The sequence below is a fragment of the Choristoneura fumiferana genome, chromosome 18 (genome assembly GCF_025370935.1).
Source record: "Choristoneura fumiferana chromosome 18, NRCan_CFum_1, whole genome shotgun sequence".
Taxonomy (NCBI): domain Eukaryota; kingdom Metazoa; phylum Arthropoda; class Insecta; order Lepidoptera; family Tortricidae; genus Choristoneura; species Choristoneura fumiferana.
This window is the reverse complement of record NC_133489.1, coordinates 11,530,226-11,547,186: the sequence shown is the minus strand read 5'-3', so window position 1 is coordinate 11,547,186 and position 16,961 is coordinate 11,530,226. Positions and strand designations below refer to the sequence as shown.

Below are 16,961 nucleotides of genomic sequence, written 5' to 3'. Positions count from 1 at the left end.
TCTTATGTCGAAGTGAGTCATAGGATTAATGCGTAAACTTTACCATCCTTGGACTCTGAATGCAATTACTTGTGCATCGAATAAGGCCCTGTTGTGTTTTGAAACTGACCGTCGTCGCCTTAGATTGTGATTCAAAAAGCCGTGGTTGCCTAGGGTTTACCTATAGCCTCTCAAGCAGAGGATCGTGAGTTCAAACCTGGCTCGCGTCTTGAGGTTTTCGAAATTCATGTGCGAAATTACATTTGAAATTGACCACGAGTTAATATTTGAAGGAAACAACACGTGAGGCACCCTGCACAAACCAGCGAAGCAATTCAATTGTGTATGTGTGTAGTTCCCAATACGCATTGGGCCCGAGTGGGAACTATGGCCCAAGCCCTCTCATTCAGAGAGGAGGCCTGTGTCCAGCAGTGGGACGGACGGACTGGGATGATGATGATGGATGAATCCTTTTAAGATCACTTTGTTGTCCGTCGGTCCGTCCGTCCATCCGTCTGTCAAAACCCTTTTTCTCAGGAACGCGTGAAGGTACCACGGTGAATTTAAATCAAAATTGAATATTCAGGTCTGCTATCCATTGCAGCAATGAAATATAAACAAACTGCTAAGCCAACGCAACTAAGATACTTGGTCATAAAAAAAAGTTGTTTCTGTAACCACTTACATAATCAGCACTGATATGGCCAAATTATTTCTTAACTTAATTAAGTCTACCTACTGGCGCTTCGCCAGCTTTCGTTCGGCTCACGCGTTGTCGTCGTAATTGTACCTAACACTCCTCTTCGCTTCGCTCGCACGCGAGTGCCGCACCTAATTTTGCGGGACCTAAATTGTCAGTAAATTATTATAAATTAAAACAAAATTATGTGGCTGGTGGTAGGTGGTAACTAGTAGGTCCCGGCGTCGCATTCATCTGCGGCATGGTGCCCAGGAACCGCCGGAACACGACGTCTTTCGGCCAGAAGGCAGCACTCGCGATGGTCCCTATCAGCAGCCGCGGCACGCGCACCACAAACGAGTTGAAGTGCACGTAATGGCGCAGCTGCAGCTCTGCACCCTCGATCAGCGTGTATCCGCTCTTCCGGCGGACGTATTCCACCGTATCTACGACTGCGACGACTGTGCATGTAATGCAGACGCGACACATACATACAGTGCCGTATTCGGCGTGGCTGCCCTCAGCCCGGAGCCAGGGCCCGGTTCTGCAGAGCCACACTGACTCCTACAAGGTTTCTTGCGAGCCTTGCTTTTCTTCTGCACCAATGTGAACCTCTCCTCGTCCACTTTGGTGCTCAAGGGCTTATTCGGCATGCTACTTGTTGGTGTAGTTCCTTGGCCCACGCGGGGAACACGCCGGCGGCGAGGCGCCGGGCAGGGCAGGACACGAGGTTCAGGTCTCTTACGTTGCATCGGCGGACGTTTCGACTCAAAACTTGATGCCGCTGAATCGGCATTTGCTTCTAGTCGGTCATTAACATTTAAATTCGAAGTCACAACAGGTGACCGAGTTACCGGGGCAGTCCGGGGCACTATTGCGCCAACTGGTGATTTCTTTACGCAACTCGGTGATAGTATCCTGCGATACGTCGAGTTTTCTTACAAGTTCGGCCATATTTGCCTTAAGGGTCACGATGTCCTACACTTGAAATGATCTACACACGACTCCACTGCCAAGGTAATAAGAGTGTGTTTAGATCATTTTGAGCACCATAACCGCTCAACCACTTCTGCTGCTGAATGTACCTACATCAACGTACCAGCCAAGTATACCTACCGTCTCAGCCACCTATCTCCACGATGCAAAAGATTAGCGTAGTAATGTCATCTTCGTCTAAGTTCTATTTTCATGTGTGTTTTATTAATTATATAGTGTGTTTTCTTAATTATTTAAGCATGCAAGAAATGAGCATGAAGGATATCTACGTCGAAGGTTTGAAAGCAGCCAAGGTTCACGATGCAAGGTATTAATTTATTTATTTGCTATATGGAAGAAATAATTAACATGCAGTAGATGTTGAATATTTTAGCTTTTTAACTAACGTCCACACAAAAAAACAATCGTAGGCAATAGAAGTAAAACTCACGAATCTACTTATCTTAATATAAATAATTACACGTGTAGTGATGTTATTCTACACGTTAAAATCATTTATATTACTCAAATTAAAATATGGGCCACGTAAAACGAAAATACGCACTAATAAATATAATTATTTATGGGTGTCTAAAAATGGTTTTATTAAGGGGTTTGCTCCTGGTTAGCTCATGAGCAATGTCCCGTTAGATGGCGCTGTTATCAATAGTTTCTTTTTTCAGGTTTTTTTCGTAAATTATGAAGAATTATTTCACCAAAAACTAATGGCGGGAGTATCTAAGCGTAACCGATTTTTTGACCCCACACTCGAAATGAAATATTCCGCCAAAGCCGCAAACGAGGTGCTTTACTTTGAACGTCAATTGCAGCCGTATACGGACACTAGGAGCTCACGCACACACTCAAATAGACAGCGCCAGCTAGCGAAAGTCTATTGCGACACTTAGCTACCCGATCGGGGTACTCCTTCGAGTAATATTCACATTTTTTTATCGAGTCACGAAATTTTGTACCAACTGTACTTTACTCGAAAATTTTACTACGACCTATAAAATCTATAAGTATTTTATTGATAATTAGAAGCAGGGTCTTGGATAACTGTTCGCATATTATAATACGAGCCAAACGCCTTTCAAGTGGTCATAATATGTGTACGATAAATTGAGAAATTACCGAGATTCTGACCACGGTTTCTTGTCTTGGTTGATGGTCTTGCTATTATTCAGGTTATATTTATAGTTACTTTTCGTAGTTACTACTCTTGCTAAAGTGGTCATGGTCGTCGGTTGAAAATCGGTAGCAAATCTACAGGACGAGTTTCTTGGGAAAATAGTGCGGTGGTTTGTCCTTACCTTCCACGCCGCAGAGCTGGAGTTTGGAATTCGTAGTTGGCAATAGAGAGCGCTGCCACCAGGGCTCTTAGTCATCTTGTACGACACGCACAGGAATGCACAGGCAATCAAGTTTATCAAGGGCATCCGTAAAGCCAAAGTCCCTTAAGACACTGTTACACATGCTCTTTAGTAGCAAGAAAGCATGCTACTATTGAACAAATGCTAGCTAGTAGCATGTGTGAACAGGACATGCTACTATCGAGCATGCTTATTAGTGGCAAGCTCGAGACGGGGTGGAAGGGGAAAGGTAATAAGCAAGTGTGAACGCGTTTGCTTCAGTCCAGTAACGAGCATGTGTAACAGTGCCTTTAGACATACCTAATATTTTATGAACAGTGCTTCGTGTAAGCTCTTTCTATCAAAGAGGTAATAAAATCCATACAGAGTTTACTATCCTAATTATCATCATCATCATCACTCAATTTCTGTGGTAAGACTTTTGGTAGAGAATTAGTAATCATAAACTGCTAATATAAATTATTAATAAGTTGCTAACCATGAAAAGAGTTGACGAAGAGTTTATCTAGGCTTCTGCATCTGGATTTCTCAGTTCGTATATATAATTACTAGCTTAATCCTACGGCTTCGCTCCCGTTGAAGAAAAAAATCTACTCTGTAGTGTAGGTATTCGAATTAAAAAAAAAACTTCTTGCACCTCTGCGATCCTCAAGGAATACGTTTGCCAAATCTCATGCATTTTTAGGCCATGTTTTGCCTTTATAGGTATAAATAAATACTTACGAAATACTTACATAACAGCAAAAGTTCACCCACTCGCCGATAACTTGCGCCGATCAAATTGCGGTAAAAATTATCCCGTGCTAATTTTGTACCTACTTATCTCTATAAATTGATTTTGTTAGGATATCATAACCGATGATTTGGCACAATCAGCAGAAGACTACGAGCAGTTTCAAAATCATCTACACTCCCTTTGTTACCTTCGAGTCGAAAACAGTTGTCGATTCGTATCATATAACTACCTATTGTAAGTATTATCTGCTAGGATTTTTTTCCGATCCAGCAGGCTTGTAGTCGTGTGTACTGGATTATTGGCAGTGTTTCCTTTGGATGTTCGTGCGATGGAACTTGCGTTTTTTTTTGCCTTTGTTCCTTTCGCAGTAGCATCTTCAGTTCTTGCAAAGGTACAAAGGCGGAAAAATAACGCAGTTCTTTCTTCAAGGTCTTAAAGGAACTAGAACTACCGCAAATAATCCGTCGTACTTGCAGACTACGGGCACGTTCAGTTTAGCTGACACGTCATCATCGGAGACAGATGTTGCATCAAACCCAATTCGAAGCAGTCAAGCTCATAGGTAGCTGAACAGTTTGGTACTTTGTCACAGCAAGCTACAGTGCTAAAATGAGCATTTCTAAAAAAGTTTGTACATTTGATTTGCGACTCCGATTTGGGTAAAAATTTGCAGGTAGATAGTCTCCCGAAATGTCCCAATTAATTTGTATGGAAAGTTCCTTTTTTGTTACCGCAAATCCATAGTTTTGGTAACAAAAAAGGAAATTTCCATACAAACCAATTGGAACATTTTGAGAGACTATGTTATTACGACTCAATATCGTTCACTCTACAAACCTGCAAATTTTTATCACAAATAGGAGTCGCAAATCAAATGTACAAACTTTATTTGGAAATGCTCAAATAGTTTTACATGTCCTCAAATACTAAGAGTAAAAAGGGAATGTCTTTACTTTGCTACTTTTTGATCGCTCTTTGCCTGTAGTATCTACGGCTAACTAGTCTGGTTGACCGGGCAGTGGGTATAATTAATTTGTAATTTTCCCGCTGGTACAGTAAATTCATATCCCAATTATCATGCCAATTATTATGCATTATAAATCAAGTAACTATTTTGGAAACAATATATTTTTAGACACGAGTAATATTTACCTCGACGTTTCGGCAACATTACAGTGTGGGGTGACAAATAAAAATGACCAAGTGCGGGTAGTTCGAAGGACTCGCGCTGCTAGGCAGACTTGACACCCCACACTTCAGTCTACTCGTGACCACGGCCACTGTAATGTTGCCGAAACGTCGAGGTAAATATTACTCGTGTGCGTTAGCGTGATAAGTCCTGTGCGTGGTATTTTGATTAATTCCAGTTTCTTTTAATTATTTTGTTGCTCTATTCCTCTCATCTGTCTGTGCACGCGAGCAGGCTGCAATTACCAGGCCCATCACTGCCGTTCCGCCTGTGACAGTTGCAGTTCTACCATACAATCTTTTCTTTGGGGTAAGTAAAATGCAGTACGTCGCATTAGACAGCGTTTGAGAATAATTATAAGGATCAGGGGGTCAGGTCTGCTAGTGAACAACGTCGGCATTAGATTCAGCTAATACTTTGAGAACAAAAAAAAGGTATAAACTTTGTGATACAAGTTAAATATGCCCGCTGTCCAGTCAATCAACAAGCCAACCGTACCACTAGCAATTAAATTTTTTTGAGCTTGACTGTTAGTCAGCATCTAGAACCTACAGTATTTAATTTTGCCCTAGGTTTCTCTGCTATCAACCGTGCGGCACAGTTAGATCTATGTGATACGTTCCTACATAATATAATAACATGCAGTACACGCCCTCCTCCACCTCCCTCCTCCTACATGAAATAATATATATATCACACAATACCTAATAATAGTTATATAGTAGGTATTTGTGACAGCTAGTCGAGCTTGTGTGACATATACTATACATACATAATAAAATATTGTTTTACATCGAAGAGAAAGAGAGCGGGCGTGTATGTAAACTTATTGTATAGATATTTCACATGGACGTAGTTGTGGGGCACGGTTCGTAGCGCAGAAGTAAAGTAAAAATATTGTTGTCAATTTATATGAGGTTCCGCAAATTAACAAGTTCTCTGTCCCGAAGCAATGTGCAGCGTTCTTTTGACACGTCGCCATAGTAATGATAAGGTAATATAATATATATTGTTTATCTAAATGTGGTTCAAGAATAAAAATAATTATTATAATGTATGTAATAAAGTTTATTATTTTTTCGAAAGAACAACTCCATTATTTACATCACTGGTCATATGGCACATGTGCCTCATGGACGTACCAGTAAAGCCACGCATCAAGGGTCAAGGAACCTGGTAACACCGAAACCACTCAATTATTCAAGTATTTATTTCGTTCATCTCTATCCACTCAAGACAAGATAGATATACAATCGAACCAATCAAAAATATCACATATTATTACACGTCTTTCTAGGTCAGAATAAAAGTATGTGAAATATATTTTTGAAGCATTATATTATACTACACCTCGTTGTTTCGGGGGGTCAATAGTTTGAGCGGCCCATTTAGTGAACGGCATGTCATCGTCTACTAAAAGTACAATTTATATGATATTGGAAAAATTGGAATGGTAGGTATCCGTTATCTCACTCCATATCTCGGTAATGCTGTATGCGGCATCCTATAACGCCATAGCCCACTCCATGTGAATTACTGTTCGGATCTGACAACTGTAGAGGCCTGTCCGCTAGCACATCCTAATAGTGTATTAGGGGATAGACCTCCAAAATTCTGCTCATCTCATCTATATTAGATATGTTGGCTGTGGTCCCATGCCTTTCAAATGACCGGGTCCAGATGGGTTCGTGATCGAAAATCTGAACCAGCTATTACAATAATAAGTAAAGACCTTTATTTCGGACAATATGGCCCAGATTTCATTCAAAACATTTCAGTCAAGCATATTGAGTGATTTTGAAAATTGACAAATTTGAAATTTGGGACACTAGATTGGATGAAAATAAATGTACAGCCAATAAGACAGTTTTGACCAACCTAACTTCTATACTTACTTAGTGCCTATAATGTAATGCAAACTCAAAATCAAACATTATTATGATGCCACTATAATGAAAGCAGTGACGCGAAAGATACAATTTGTAAGCGGAGATCTTATAAAACTAGCTAATAGCCGCGTGCACCTACCATGCAATAGTCCTAAATACAAAAGTCAAGGTACCAGAAGCTTAAAAATATATAATTTGTAATAATAGTTACACATAATTAAAAAAAAGTAAGCTCACAATAAAAAAATATCAATATATGAGCTTATACAATTCTTCTGATTTTGGTTCTTGATTCTGGGTATCTGTATGCGAGATTGTCATTTTACACGAGTTTCCTTTTCTTCTGAAGGGCAACCTGACAGTTCAGTAGCAATGACACTCGAAAAAGAACGCCATACTACCTACTACAGTTATCGCGGCCGGCTCAGTCAAGAATGTCTCTAAAGCTAGACATGAGCAAAGTCTAAACATGAGTGATATTATTATCGATATGGATAGTCAATATTTAGTCATCCTGTGACATAGAGCATAACACCAACTCGTTTGTTAAAAAAATTGAACATATAATAATTCTACTATTTTTCTACTACAATGTTTATGTTTCACGCAGAAGAAGATTAAAACTATCGCGAAAAGACTTGTGCTAGCACGTTACTAGTGATATATATTTTGCCCGCGGAGTTAAATATAAGCTGTAACAAAAAGGCCTTAGCAGGATAAAAAAAGGTCAAGTTCGAGTTGGACTCGTACATACGAAGGGTTCCGTACGTACAATGTTTTTAAAACAGTTCACTAATAAGTTTTAGCAACGCCTAGTAACCAAAAAACGCTGGGAAAAAACACGTTTCTTGTATGACAACTCCATTTATTTTTTAATTTTACTTACTTTATTATTAGTATTTGTTGTTATGGAGGCCACAGTAATACCTACATAATCTGTCAACATTTCAAGTGTCTAGTACACACAAACATGTATGCCTAAATGGGGTAGGCAAAGCACACGAAACGTTACAGCTTCGGAGCCACTTTTAGCAATTTTAGGTTTTAAGTTTGACGAAAACGGTACAATAGTGACAGGTTGCTAGCCTGTGGCCTACGGTCCTCAGTCGCCTCTTACGACATCCACGGAAGAAATGGAGAGGTCTAATTCTAACCCATCACACGGGTAGCTATTACAGCTCAAGAGATAAAGCCCTGTGACAGACGGATGGACAGACAGACAGACAGACAGACAGACAGCAGAGTCTCAGCAATAGGGTCCCGTTGGCCTAACTATAAAAACTAAATAATAGTTACGAACCAGTAGAAGACAGACAGACAAACACACAGACAGACAGCAGAATCTCAGCAATAGGGTCCCGTTGGCACCCTTTGGGTACGGAACCCTAAAAAGGAGAAGCAACTCCCGTCAGGAATAAAGAAATATTCCGATATAAAGGGAAAAGAAAAGATTTATTCGTGACAACAGGGAAAAAAATATACAAAAATGATTTAGAAATGTGCATGTCACAAAGTGGTCACAAATCAGTCAATTTTGTTTTATTTCAGATATTTTAAAAAATGACAACTTGGGCAAAGTTATCTCAAAGGTCAAAGTTGTACGGTTTTATAGTACTTTATATATATGTACCCCTATTATCTCATCATCTGATATTACTGTAGTTTCATTCGACAAATAAAAACTTAAGATTGTTTTTTTGGAATCTTTTTGTATTTTTTATTTCAATTCCAAATTTTTACTTTTACGGTCATCCCGTAAAACCTAAATTGAAAATACAAACTGAAATAAAGATGCACAGAAAAAACAGAAAAATAAGACCATCACTGGGAATCGAACCCAGGTCCTCGGTAATCCGTACCGCTTGCTATACCGCTACACCACTGATGGTCAAAAAATAAAAACTACATACCTGTTGGTATTCTTGTTTTTAGAAGCTCCACTAAAATTTCCACCCACGGAACGCTAAAAGAAAGATGCCTACGAAGACTTTATTTCGTTGTGTACATCATATTTATTTAGAACAAACTTTATAACACAGCGTTAATAAATAAATCAAACATAGTTAATCAGTCAGATATTCCTTAATTTCTTGCATATCAACATTCAACGTTTCTTCTTTTCTTCACCTTGAATATTGCATGACAGCACCTAGGCTACTTCAGCAATATAATGATTCCAGGCAAAATTATATGCAGTTAGTTAGCATTGAATCTGAAAGGAATTGTGTATTAATAAATACAGAAATAGTATTAGCAGACAGACTATAAGATACCTAGGTGTACGAATAAAGTGACCGATGCTTTTTAGTTACAGCATATGGACGTAAATCAGACTATCAGTAGGTAAATCCCTAATGTACCTACATACTGTTGCACGCAACTCTGTCAGCGTAGAATTCGTTTATAAGCTATTCCGCGGGAATATTGCGATTAAAAAAAACTACCCTATGTTTTTCTACGGGACTCAAACTATCTGTATCCCAAATTTCATCCTAATCGGTTCAACGAATTAGACGTGAAAAGGTAATAAAGAATTAAACAAACAGACTAACAAACTTTCGCATTTATAATATGAGTGGGATTATTGTCTTATTTTAAGTCATCATCATCATCATCATCATCATCGGCCTATCTTAGCCCACTACTGGACATAGGCGTCTCCAATTGCACGCCACTGAGCACGACCCTCGGCCACTCTCATCCAGTTACTGTCAGCTACCCAGTGAAGATCATCGCTCCACCTAGTCTGAGGGCGTCCCTCGCCACGCTAGGCTTTTACTCGTTTACCTTAGCAGTTATCGGTTCTTCGGCTGATATGGCCGGCCCACTGCCACTTCAGTTTGCTTCAGTTTTAAGTAATCCTATAGAAATAGACGGACGGACAGCGTAATATCAAATTATCTGAACTATGTCTTTGTGACAAAGTTTCTCCATGTCTTTCATTGAATAAAGTTAGAATTCGGCAGCGATGACATACGACCATCATCATCATCATCATCGTCATTAAGATCGGTTTGTGAACAATACTTATCTTTTTCAAAATATCCTGATATTGAATTTAGATTTTTGCTATTCCTTTCTGCCTGCATGTAAAATTTACAGAGATTAGTGATATGGAGATAGAGTTGTAAAATTAAATATTTAACATTGAATACCCTGGGTATTAAAAATAAACTGGCCAAGTGCGAGTCGGATTCGCGCACGAAGTGTTCCGTACCATTATCTATACAACATTAGACATTAGCAAAAAAAAAACTTAAATATTTGTTTTATTCTGGTTTGAGTATTTGTTGTTATAGCGGCCACAGTAATACATAATCTGTAAAAATTTAAAGTGTCTAACTATTACGACTCAAGAGATAGAGCCCTGTGACAGACGGACGGACAGACAGACAGACAGACAGCGGAGTCTCAGAAATAGGGTTCCGTTGGCACTTTTTAGGTACGGAACCCTAAAAACTAAATAATAGTTACGAACCAGTAGAATTTTATGTAGGTACCTACATAATAAATCCCATTTTTTCCTTATCTTAAATTTCAGCTTTTTAGGATAAAAGGTTTGGTGTGTGCGTTGGTAAACAATAATTAAAAAAATAGGACAATGATGTAATGTTCACTTCGAAACACAGACAGACAGACAGACGGACAGACAGATGGACAGATCAACAGACGGACGGACGGATGAGCCGACGGAAAGGTACACAGACAGACTCACATACGCATAAAATTAACAACCTGTGTCACTCCTAACAGAGACAAATCTAACGATACCTCTTCTGATCTCTTTATCTCCTAACATGAGCTATTTCTCAAGACTCTGCTTCTAATTATCAATAAAATACTTATAAATTTTAAAGGTCATAGTAAAATTTTCGACTAAAGTACAGTTGGTACAACTTTATTCACCATCATCATCATCATCATCTCAGCCGTAGGACGTCCACTGTTGGACATAGGCCTCACCCACAGACCTCCAGTTGCTTCAACTGGCAGCAGCCTGCATCCACCGCGAACCTGCGGCTTTAACCAGGTCATCCGTCCATCTTGTTGGTGGACGTCCTACGCTGCGCTTGCCGATCCGCGCCTCCACTCGAGAACTTTTCGGCCCCAACGGCCATCCGCTCTCCGTGCTATATAGCCCGCCCATTGCCACTTCAACGAGCTGATTCGCTTGGCTATGTCGGTGACCCTTGTTCTTCTACGTATCTCCTCATTTCTGATTCGGTCCCGTAGAGAAACCCCAAGCATAGCTCTCTCCATAGCTCGCTGAGCAACTCTGAGCCTATTTATAAGGCCTAAAGTAAAGCACCACGTCTCGGATCCATATGTCATCACTGGACAATAATGATGTAGTGTTCACTTCGAAACACAGACAGACAGAAAGACGGACAGACAGATGGACGGATCGACAGACGGACGGACGGATGGGCCGACCGAAAGATACACAGACAGACTAACATACGCATAAAATTAACAACCTGTGTCACTCCTAACAAAGACTTATTTTCTTGTCTCTGCTCTTGTCTTGTTGTTTGCTAAGATGCATCAAGGCCTTGTTGCATAGCGTGCGAAAGAAATGACCATACATACGCTCCAAAACCATAACCCTGCCGTTTCTCACACTTATAAATAAAATAAAAAATCTTGAATCACTTCATAATAGAGTACATACAGTACATACTCGTACATATGCAGACAGACGGTGGGAAGCGACTTACTTCTATGGAGTGAAAATGTTCACGACGCAACTAAGAGTTAGGGAAATTTGGCATGTTTTCGTAGTAGGTTGCTGCAGACCACAAGTTTGGTACACACGATAAGCCATACTTTGGCCACCCAGTAGGAATTAAATTCTTACAGCCCTGCCTCTGGTGTTCTTGTAACAAATATTAATGTTTCTGACAAAAATGATAAAATAAACATACCCGTGTATCCAATTACATAGGTATTCTTTTCATCATCGAATCGTACATACATAAATAGTTTAAGAGTTGCACTCTTGCTAATTTCCTCTCGTCCGCCAACTTTTTGACTTCTTGATTTGTGTTCAAACCATAATTATTCAAACATAATTGCTTTTGAATATCAATCTCATTGACTTGACGTTGTGACAAAAATGTATTATAATGACGTTTAAATTTTACTTATCTAGCCAGTTATAATAATAAAAAAGGTACGAAAACTACTTCGATTGTGAAAACCTTTTTATTCACCGAGCCTAGATTTAGCGGCCGTAAAAATGCCGTGATATGTAGGAATTTATTTGAGCCTCACTGTAAAACTTGATATTCATACATACACATGCAATGTATGTTGAATGTAGACCTTATTTTTTAACTAATTAGTTTAGTGATTACACCTAGCACCTTTTATTGTGAGAATAAATATGCTTTATTTAAATTAGTGGCGCTACTGTCTACGTAAGAGTAAATAACTAATATCTGTTCAGAATTTGTAAGTTGAATTTAAACCACTTGTCCTAGATCGAAGCACCGCATTATAATGTATGTAAAGTATGCAATGTTATAATTTTTGCCGAGGACTGGGTCTGTTACTTAAATAATTATTATTTTAAATGACAATTTTAAAAGTAACTTACCTATTTTTCGTCTTACTTACAGTTTGTGTCCTTGCATTAATCAGAAATAATAGTTTAGGCGTTTCAACTTCCGAAAATAACAGATTTAAAAACAAAAAAAGTAAATACTAGACTCAGAAACTTGAACTTGATCTCTCAGTGATCTCATGCTTTCTTCATTTAGTTGTCGTATTATCTGAGCCAAAGGTGATGGTCACGTGACCACACGAAATAGTCTATACCTATTTACAATAGTTTGATTTTGTGACATTGACTCACGCACCCATATAAAATGTCACTACATGTTCGCTGCGAACACTGTCAGTTGTACTCATACAATGGTAAAATGCATCAAAATTTACTGCATCACGCTGCACTTTTGATGCAATAAAGTTACTTTTTTTTGGATTTTGCTTGAAGAGCATATCCATAATTTACTATTCTCAAAAAATCCTCTAAGAAAACATGTCCGTGGAAGCTATGCGGGGTGTCCGTAGGTTTGTATGGAAGAGCAACCCCCTTAATATAAAATAATACAATACAAATAAATAATTTTCGTTTAATTAAATATTAATCAGATAAAAACGCAAACGAATTTTTGATTTCGTTTCTACTTGAGTTTCATTAGTATTATCTTTATTATCTTTTCATAAGTACATACTGTAACATTTGCCTAAATTTTCAATGAATTACAGAATACGTGCCGATGAAGACCGCTTCCACTTAGAAGTGGACATGACTACCCCACGAGTCTTCGTGCAAGGAAACTATTTCGGTGAAGGGCGATTCAACTCTCTCACGTTCAACGCTAGCGGAATGTTTAATACTACAATGAGTGAGTAACTAATCAATCTGGGTAAGCTACCTACCTACCTGCACCTTACGTTTAACTAGTTGTAGCTTTAACTTTTTAAACGTGATTTTTTTAGAAGATACGTACCTACCTATTTAAATGAGCATTAAATGTAAAACGTGAACTAAATAAATGTATAAATAATAAAAAAAAACAAAGTCAAGCCTGACCTTGTTTGCAAGTCCAATACTGTAACCACTTACTGAACCACCACACTGATGAGAACGGAGGTATCGAAATTATTGATCTTATTGCACATGTAATTTGCACTCAAAAAGCACTAAAGATCAAAAACACGCTTTTTCCCAGAGATAACCAAGCTAGATCGATCAACCCCGAAAGGCCCTACTTATACAGGGAGTCTCTGACCATGGGGGCTTTATGATAAATATGTCACACCAATTGACCTAGTTAAGCTTCTAAGAGATGTCAAATATGTAACTGTTTATCTAAGAGATGTCAAATAAATGTCAAAAAATATTTAAAATAAAACAAAAGTAGCTTAGTTATGCGAGTAGAATCGACTCTTGAATTAAAGCCAGAAGCGGCCAAAGGTGGTGAGAAATATCCTGTATACATAGCAAATTTCGTCGAAATTGTTAGAACCATTTCCGAGATCTCTGAAATAAATATGTACAGGTACACAAGAGTTACCCGTGTACATATTTAATAATATTATTTCTCGTTTAAAAGTATAAATAAATTAGAAGAGAATATTTCAGCGAGTGTGTCCTACCAATTGCACCACAGGAGAATCCGAGTAACTAACCGATCTTACTCACTTGCATACACCTATAATAGTGGCGTGTGGTGTGGTCCCATCACCCATCTATCGCAACTACCATAGAGCACGACACGGTTACAGTTAGCCCAGTTAAATAGGTATAAAGGCCGGCTTTCACAAAGACATAGTCTTCTCGCTCCAAACTTGGCCCAAAAATGAGATTTGTTACATATTTTTCATGTTTCGCAGCTGACTTGGTGTACACATGGAAACTAGACGGTGTTCCGGAGAAAAGAGACAACGAAACGTACGTCCGAATCAAGTCGTTTTACATGCGACCCGACGTCGGAAATCTGGAGTCCTACGTGTCTAACGACATACCTGAGAGTCAGGGTATAAGTAAGTTAATATGCAAAACTTACTCGAAAACCACAGAATACTTTGACTGTTATTTATTACTTACTAGTTGTTGCCCGCGATTTCGAGGTATTCGTTTATCGCTATTCCATGGGAATTATGTAAGTTTCCGGGATAGAACTATTCTATGTTCCTCCTAGATTCTCAAACTATCTCCATACTAAATTTCGTCTTAATCAGTGCGGCGGTTTTAGCGTGAAAGGTAATAGACAGACGAAAGAAAGATGTAGATACAGAGTTCCATAATATGAAAATAAAACAATTATGGTAGATGACACCTTATATCAATAGGTACCTAACTCGAAGACACGATTTTAATAAAACGCACTTTAATTTCGCCCTGAGAACAGGTCAATTTTCTATTTACTGCAACATTAGATTTTTTGTAGCTTTAGTTTAAACGAATAGTCAATTTAGTAAATGCTTATAACGTCATATAATAGCTTTATTAGCTATTGACCCCGACTCGCACACGCTCTCACTTTTCGGTATCTACGCAAGAAAATCTGAACACACCTGGAAAGCAGTCCAATGGTGTGTGTTAAGTTCTCGATTCACACTAAGCTCGCTTGGACATTACCCTCAAAGTATCTCATTCTGAAAAGAAAGAGGCCCGTTCCTGACAGCGGGACTTATTTAGGTACACAAGCTAGATATTGACTACCGGACAGCTAAGTTGTTAGTTACCCTGACTACGAAGCTAGCGGTTGCGGGTTCGATGCCCGTGACGGGCAAATATTTGTATGATGAATACGAATGTTTGTTAGGTATATTTATCTATATATGTATGTCTATCCGTTGTCTAGCACCCATAGTATAGTAGGTACCATCAGCCAAATAAATGGTCTATCAATCTTAAACAAGTTCCTTTCAAATGAATATGTCGCTAAAGTCGAACTTTCAAGTTGACAGACACGTCTAATTGGCATTATTGTTTTATGACATGCAAACGATTATCAACTTTAGGGTGGTAGACCACATATTTGGCTGATGGTACAAGCTTTGGTTAGATTGGGGCTAGGTCAGTTGGTGTAATTTGTCCCGAGATGTTATTATTATTGATGAATTTTATTAATTATGGATTTGTTTATTTTAGTTCAGCTGGCCAACGATTTCGCGAACGCGAACTGGAGGCCGCTGTACCGGGAGTTACTGCCCTACGCGCAAGACAACTGGAACAAGATCGGGATACGCATCGCGAATAAATTATTCTTAAAAGTACCATACGACAAGATGTTTCCAGCTTAAATAAAATATGTTCATGCATCGAAAAGGTGAATGCCAAATAATGTATGTACCACACGAAATCGATTACAACTAATCATATATGGTTAGGAATCTTAGAAGCAATGCAACAGTCACAATGTCATTTGTTTTTGAGAAATCAATCCCAAAGTATTGACGTTTTGTTTAAAGATATGTTCAGGGCCCAAATTTTCGTGCCGATGACATACACTGCATATTGGCTACGTGCACGACGGTGGAGACGCGTAGCGTTGACAAAATTTGCGGAGACTGTCAAATAATGACATGTAGCTAAAAATTTATATTTTTTTGCAAATATAAATTAAACCAAATTTTAAAATAGCATTGTGGACGTTATTTAAGTGCAATTTATTCAATAGTGTAACTTTAAAATGGATATAATAATAAAAACAGGCTTTAAAAGTATTACACACAATATTAGTTTCCATCCACACACTTGATAAAAGGCAATAAATAAGTATTAGCCCAGCATGTAAGAAATGTTGAAGAACATAACGGCCAGTGACAATACAGGTCCATGTAATTCGTCAGACAGACATCTGTGGTATTTTGTCCATTCAGGATAACATTGGACTCTAGCTAGATACTCTAGAAGGTCACAGAAGAAGGGGTTCTTAACAATTTATTGTGAAGTCTTAATTGATGATGATGATGAATAAAAGAAGTAATAAGATAAAGTCATAATTTTGTTTACTTTGTAAGTACCTAGATTAATACGTAATGTAATAAGTAATACTTACAAAATGACACAATATTAATACGTAATTTGCGACATAATATTAATTAGATTTATATTTATACATAATACCTACTCCCCGTGTGGTGTCGGGTTATTTCGAATTACACCTCTCCATTTCTTCCGTAGATGTCGTAAGAGGCGACAAAGGATATAGGTTAAGGTATGCCGTAGGCGACAGGCTAGCAAACTGTGAAACTGTCACTATTGTACCTTTTTTTTGTCAAACTTTAAATTTAAAATTGCTAAAAGTGGCTCCGAAGCGGTAACGTTTCGTGTGCTCTGCCTACAACATTTGGGAATACAGGCGTGATGTTTGTGTGTGTGTATGTTTATACTTAAACTAGCCGTTACCCGCGACTCCGTCCGATCAGAATTCGTTTATCGCTATCCCGCGGGAACTATGCAATTTTCCGGGATAAAAACTATCCTATGTTCTTCTCCAGGACTCCGACCAAATGTCATCTAAATCGGTTCAGTAGTTTAGACGTGATGGAGTAAGAAACAAACAAACAGACTTACAAACTTTCGCATTTAAAATATTAGTGGGAATTAATTGTTTACTAC

At 38.5% G+C, this 16,961-nt stretch overlaps 1 protein-coding gene and 1 long non-coding RNA gene across 2 annotated transcripts; one reads left to right on the top strand and one right to left on the bottom strand.

Moving 5' to 3' along the window:
• The first annotated feature begins 1,902 nt into the window (after window positions 1-1,902).
• On the top strand, window positions 1,903-16,342 carry LOC141438150 (protein takeout-like). Its single transcript, XM_074101874.1, has 4 exons — window positions 1,903-1,961; window positions 13,094-13,233; window positions 14,225-14,374; window positions 15,489-16,342. The coding sequence occupies exons 1-4, from the start codon at window positions 1,903-1,905 to the stop codon at window positions 15,638-15,640; spliced, it is 501 nt and encodes a 166-aa protein (XP_073957975.1). The 3' UTR covers window positions 15,641-16,342.
• Window positions 7,148-13,087, bottom strand: LOC141438151 (uncharacterized). Its single transcript, XR_012452454.1, has 2 exons — window positions 11,746-13,087; window positions 7,148-9,032 (listed from the first exon to the last, which is right to left on the bottom strand). It is a non-coding gene; the product is annotated as an uncharacterized lncRNA (long non-coding RNA).
• Window positions 16,343-16,961: the final 619 nt, after the last annotated feature.